This window comes from Euphorbia lathyris, chromosome 4 (genome assembly GCF_963576675.1).
Source record: "Euphorbia lathyris chromosome 4, ddEupLath1.1, whole genome shotgun sequence".
In the NCBI taxonomy this organism is placed as follows: domain Eukaryota; kingdom Viridiplantae; phylum Streptophyta; class Magnoliopsida; order Malpighiales; family Euphorbiaceae; genus Euphorbia; species Euphorbia lathyris.
Window position 1 is genome coordinate 81,828,030 of NC_088913.1, and position 6,246 is coordinate 81,834,275.

Consider the following 6,246-nt stretch of genomic DNA (forward strand, 5'->3'; position numbering starts at 1 on the left):
CGAAGAGAAGAGAGTTTGAGTTTTTATTTTTTATTTTTGTGTTCTCTATTTATATTTTTTTATTTCTTTTTTATTTTCATTTTTTCCTCAAAACTTTGCAACAAGGTACATAGTTGGTAAATGAAAAGAAAGTTGCTAAAATGGGCGGGATTTCTCCCTCCATTTTTGCAACAGCGAAATATTATTAGCGACCGAATCGGTCGCTAACTCACTGTTTTCTTGTAGTGAATAAGTAAAATAAAATAACAATGTCCCAATTTGAATAAAATAAGATCGGGCCTCATACATCAAAATGTAAAAACTCAAACATATAACTACTAGGACTAGAAATATATTCCAAATTCAAATGAGATAGTTTTTCTAAAGGACATGAGGAGCGCGCAAAAAAAAAAAAAAAACAGGGTTAAATGCAACATTAATCGCTTAACTTTCATAGCTCAAAATAGTCACTTAACTTCAATTTATCTTTCCATAAAAAAAAACTACAATTTATCTTTAACAGAGTCACTCAACTTTGAGTTTTCAATTAAGTCACTCTGGCGATTTCAGTTATTAAAATACATCAGAATGATGATATGACTGCCACGTCAACACGAGTCAACTCAAATCTTTGATCAAAACGATACGTGACAACCACATAAGTGTCACGTGGATGACACATGTAGGTGAAATTTATTTTTTAAAAAAAAACTAAATTCACTAACATAGTGCATTTACGTGGCTAATACGTGTCGTTTCAGTCAGAGATCTGAGTTGACTCATATTAACGTGACAGTAATGTCATCATTCCAATGTCTTTTAATCATTAAAATCGGCAGACTAACTTAATATAACAATACACTATAAATCGGTTGGTTCCATTTTCCCCTAAAATTGAAGCAATCGAACTATACAAAATTTAGTACTCAACCCAAACCGTATAAACCTCATCGGTTCGATTAATTATTTCGGTCCTATTCGGTTTTTGAATATTATAATATCAACACTATGAAAACTTGAAAACTTCCAACTCACTACTCCACTTTTTATCTCTCTCAAGTGATACAATGAAATAAAAATTTTTTTTTTTGTTTAATCAAGTTGAATGAAATAGAATTGGGAAAATCAGTTAAGAAGAAAGATTAGAATATAAAAATATAAATTGAAAGAGACAAGAAAAAGACTTCTCTCCCTCCACCACCAGAAGATCAAGCCTAACACTTTAAGAAATAACCATCTCACCAAATCCCTTTCTTGAACCAACAATTTCACATTTTCTCTATAATTTCCCCCAATGTTTCCTCTCTTCTTCCCCTCATCTTCTCTCCCTTTTTTCTCATGTTTCCATCTCGCCGGAAAACACCTCTCTTCTCTTCAGCAACAGTAGCCGCCGCAGCCGCCGCCGCAATGAAGCACCACACCAACAAGAAAAGCAACAATCTTTCGGTTTTCGTCGTCGTTTTCTCAGTCTTTCTATTTGGGGTTTTTATGTACAATGAAGACGTGAAATCCATCGCTGAATTCCCATTCTCCTGGCCCAAATCGGAAGTTCAAGAAAATGATCCAATTGATCCGCCGGTGCAAGAAACGGCGTCATTTGCTGCTTCTTCTGTGAGTTCAAGAACTTCGCTGGAAGAGCCCCGTGATGACGGAGAATCTAATAAAGATTCCGATGAGGAGGAGAAGAAGATTGAATTGGTGGAAGAAGTAGATGATGAAGAGGTTGAATTGCCACCGGAAAAATGTGATCTTTATACCGGGAAATGGGTGTTTGATAATGAAACGCGGCCGTTGTATAAAGAAGAGGAATGTGAATTTCTTACTTCTCAGGTTACTTGCCTTAGAAATGGCAGAAAAGATTCTTCTTTCCAGAACTGGAAATGGCAGCCTAATCATTGTTCTTTACCAAAGTAAGCATCCAAAAACATTCTCAATTGCACCAATTTTTTTTTATTATTATTTGTCTTTATTTTGGGTAATTGTATTAAAATCGTGTTTATTTCGGGTAATCGTGTTATATTATCGGTATATTATTATTATCTCAAAATATGATACTAATTTTTGAAATTTGATATAATCGTGTTATATTATCAGTATATCGTTAAAATAATGTTTATTTTGGGTAATCGTGTTATATTATCGGGTAATCGTGTTCTAAATAGCTCAATTCGGGCATTTTTGAAATTTGATTTTTTTTGTAATTTTTTTTTTTTTTTTTGGGTTAAATTGAAGATTCAAGGCAGGGTTGCTACTAAAGAAATTGAGGAACAAGAGGTTGATGTTTGTGGGAGATTCATTGAATAGGAATCAATGGGAATCAATGATTTGTTTGGTTCAATCTGTGATTCCTCCTGGCAGAAAAACTTGGGAAAAGATGGGTTCTCGTGCTATTTTCACGATGTTGGTACGTTTTTTTAATTCTTCTCATATTCATATTCCATCCATTTAGATGATGTCATATCATTCCAACTACTAATGTGTATTATCTAAATGAAAAGAGAAATATTGGTTCCGATCTACAGTAAAATGTTTCATTTATAAAGTTTATATAGTGGACGTGACCAATACTGATCCCGGTACATTGTAGAAATTTTCTACATATATATAATGTTCATGTATAATAATGTAACTAAATCCCAATTAATTAATTTTTTTTTCTTATTTTAAAAGATTGATTATAATTCACCATTGCAAGAAATGTTAATTAGTAGGTGAAATTAAAATAATTTTCTAGGAAAAAAAGGGTTAATTCTGTTTGAAAAAGTATTTATAAGTTTTTTTACCATTGCAAGAAATGATAGTTAGTAGGTAAAATTAATATAATTTTTTAGGGATTAAGGGTTAATTCTGTTTGAAAAAGTATTTATAAGTTGTTTTACCATTTCAAGAAATGTTAGTTAGTAGGTGAAATTGAAAAAATTATTAAAGATAAAGGATTAATTTTCCTTAAATCTGAACTTTGTATACTAATTTATTCCTTCAATTTGGCATATTTGATCCAATTAGTCCAAAAAAAAAAGTGTTAATTATAAGGGTAATTAATTTATTAGTCCCTATATTTTGACAAAACACACTGTTTAGTCCCTAATGTTTTTCTTGGTGAACTGTTTAGTCCCTGCCGTTAGACTCTCATGAAGATTCTGTTAGTCAATTTGGATTTGTGTTCTTCTTTTCCTTTATTTTGCTTTCCTTTAAACTCTAATGCATCTGAAATCAACTTTGAGTGTTCTTGTTCTTAATTTTCTTCTTAATCGTTCAAATTCGTAAGCGTTGAGTCTGTTCTTTTTATTGTTCTCTATGCAAATAGCTTCTTCTTCTAAATTGAATTACTCTTCTGAAGTTTGAAGGTAAATAGTAAAGGGTAATTTAGTCATTTCCAAAGTCATAAACGGTAAAAAATGTAACAAACAGACGGAAGGACTAAACAGTTCACTGAGAAAAAGGTTAGGGACCTTACCATGTGTTTTTGAAAATACAGGGACTAAACAGTGTGTTTTGTCAAAATATAGGGACTAATAAATTAATTACCCTAATTATAAATGGTATATTGACATTTCAACTAATTTAATAAAAAAAATGACAAATTATAAACTAAACTTATTTTGGGGCCATTATTTATACCAATTTAAAAAAAATACAAATTATATACCCATGCATGCAAAAAAAAAAAAAATTATACGTGACATTTTTTATTTTTTATAAATTAATTTATAATTTAATTGTTTTTTTTGTAGGACTATAATGCAACAGTGGAATTTTATTGGGCACCATTTATAGTAGAATCAAATTCAGATGATCCAAATATGCACAGCATATTAAACAGAATAATAATGCCAGAATCAATTAATAAACATGGTGTTAATTGGAAAAATGTGGATTATCTCATTTTCAACACTTATATTTGGTGGATGAACACTTTTGCCATGAAAGTTCTGTAAGTACTTCTTCATCTTAATTAAAAAAAAAAGTTCGAGTTATATTGTACGCAAGAAATCTTAATTAAAATTTAATGTCGAATAGGCGTGGATCCTTCGATGAAGGAGCGACGGAGTACGATGAAGTTGCACGGCCGGTAGCGTATCAGAGAGTTATGAATACGTGGTCTAAATGGGTAGAAGAAAATGTGGATCCTAATCGGACTACTGTCTTCTTTAGCAGCATGTCTCCTCTTCATATCAAGTAATTAATTAATTTTTAATCCTTAATTAGTTGATTAATTGCATGAGTTAATCTTAATTGTTGTACCTAATCTGATGTGGATATTAATTAAGAAAAAAAAAACAAGAATTATTATCAAGTGTGACATATAAAAATTTCTCACATTAGATATATATTAGGTGATACTTAATATGGTGTTGGGTCTTGATTAATTAATTAATAAGCATGATTTTAATGTTTTTTATTACATAATCTTTGGTGGGTTACCCACTAATTGCTTTATTACATTTTTTCAAAATATATATATAGTACTAATTTAAGGTGAGACGGTTGGTTTTTGACACGATAATATGATTTATAGAAACAACTTATCTAATATAAATCGTTAGAGAAAATTATCGTTTTTGTTGTATTTATCTCATTATATGTAATGATGAGTCCAGCAACACTATCATTCATAGATTGGATTTAAATATGTATATTTAATATTTGACTCAAGTCGTCCCATTTAAACCCACATCTAGAATGAGTCGCACTTCAAATTTATCTCAAAGTACAAACTTAGTCCAACCCGCTCTTATATTAAATTTTTTTATGCTTTTCAAAATGAAAAGTTTTAGGTGTTTAGTTAATTACCTCATGTGTCATTTACAAAAGCAAATCTCTGTTTTTTTTTTTAAATCAATTTTTTCCAACAACAAACTACAGTAGGTAAAACAAACATGTCCCTAGATAAAGTAGTTACATATCAAATCCGATTTAATCCAACCCGTGAATACATTTATTATTATAATTATATGGAACATATAGATTACGTACTAATTAATTTCAAATTAATTATTATTATTATTATTTTTTTTTTTTTGTAGGAGCTTGGATTGGAATAATCCAGATGGAATAAAATGTGCATTAGAGACAACACCAATTCAGAACACAACAAGAGTAAATGTGGGAACAGATCGAAGACTTCTTGTAATAGCACAAAATGTAACAAGTTCAATGAAAACTCCAGTTCATTTCATCAACATTACTGCCTTATCTGAATACAGAAAAGATGCACATACTTCCGTCTATACTATCCGCCAAGGCAAGATGCTTACCCCGGAACAGCAAGCCGATCCGGCCACTTATGCCGATTGTATCCATTGGTGTCTTCCCGGACTTCCCGATACGTGGAATGAGTTTATTTACACACGTATCATTTCTAGCTAGCTCGTGACGTTTGCACGTGTGCGCGTGCTTTTTTTTCGTTTTTTTTTTTAGATTTCTGTAATTTCTGTTTTGGAGGTTATTAGCGATGGGGAGTTTTCTGCTAATTTGGAGGCGAAAATGTGCCTAATTAAGATGTGGGAAAATGTATAAGTTGAAAATATTTTTAATTGTACAATGTGGAAGAGAACATAATAAAAGTAAATATTTTTTTGTGAGAGAAAATGGTCCTTGAAAGTTATTATGATTATTTTTGTGTCCCTATATCTTGCTTAATTTTGTGGTGTTTGTTTCTTTGTCATTTTCATTTTCAGAATTGGAATTGCCAATTGCTTGCATAATGAGCTATGCTGGTGCTGGTAGGAAATTATTGTAACTTTGTGGATTAAAAAATAAAATAAAAAATAAAACCAACAAATTCGAAATATATAAAAATATAAAAGAATAACTTTGTGGATTGAGTATAATAGTTAAAAACAATGTATCATAATCGGATAAGATATTAAACGGGATTTATAGTTAAATTAGGGGACAATTTGGTTAGACCCGCTATGTTTATTAGAGTCATGTCGATAATTGTAGGAGGGCATTCCTGTAATGTCTAATAAGGACCTTTTTGCGAGAGGGTTTTTCAGATGGTCGAGTTGAGAAAATAGACCTAAAGTTTTTCTAATTAGTTTCTACGCTCACTACATCAAATATAGATATGATCCAAAAGCTCGATTGTTGATTGGTTTTTTAGAGGTTGGATTTGTGCTCGGGTAAGGTCCCTCTAGATACACTCTGATGCTAAAGTTAGTATAAGAAGAAAATACTGACAATGGAATGTAGAATATATCCTAAAAATAGAAAAGAACACATTTTTATAGGATCTCAAAGGATGAAATTTACGAGGTAACT

At 30.9% G+C, this 6,246-nt stretch overlaps 1 protein-coding gene across 1 annotated transcript; it reads left to right on the forward strand.

Moving 5' to 3' along the window:
• Positions 1 to 1,243: 1,243 nt before the first annotated feature.
• Positions 1,244 to 5,571, forward strand: LOC136227987 (xylan O-acetyltransferase 1-like). The gene is made up of 5 exons (XM_066016794.1): positions 1,244 to 1,889; positions 2,212 to 2,383; positions 3,714 to 3,913; positions 4,000 to 4,158; positions 5,007 to 5,571. The coding sequence occupies exons 1-5, from the start codon at positions 1,318 to 1,320 to the stop codon at positions 5,347 to 5,349; spliced, it is 1,446 nt and encodes a 481-aa protein (XP_065872866.1). The 5' UTR covers positions 1,244 to 1,317; the 3' UTR covers positions 5,350 to 5,571.
• Positions 5,572 to 6,246: the final 675 nt, after the last annotated feature.

Bases quoted from the DNA above. Each gene is read 5' to 3' on its own strand.
- LOC136227987 (XM_066016794.1), top strand. From the start codon at position 1,318: ATGTTTCCATCTCGCCGGAAAACACCTCTCTTCTCTTCAGCAACAGTA. The intron at 2,384-3,713 runs GTACGTTTTTTT...TTTTTTTTGTAG, and splicing joins GTGCTATTTTCACGATGTTG to GACTATAATGCAACAGTGGA. The intron at 4,159-5,006 runs GTAATTAATTAA...TTTTTTTTGTAG, and splicing joins ATGTCTCCTCTTCATATCAA to GAGCTTGGATTGGAATAATC.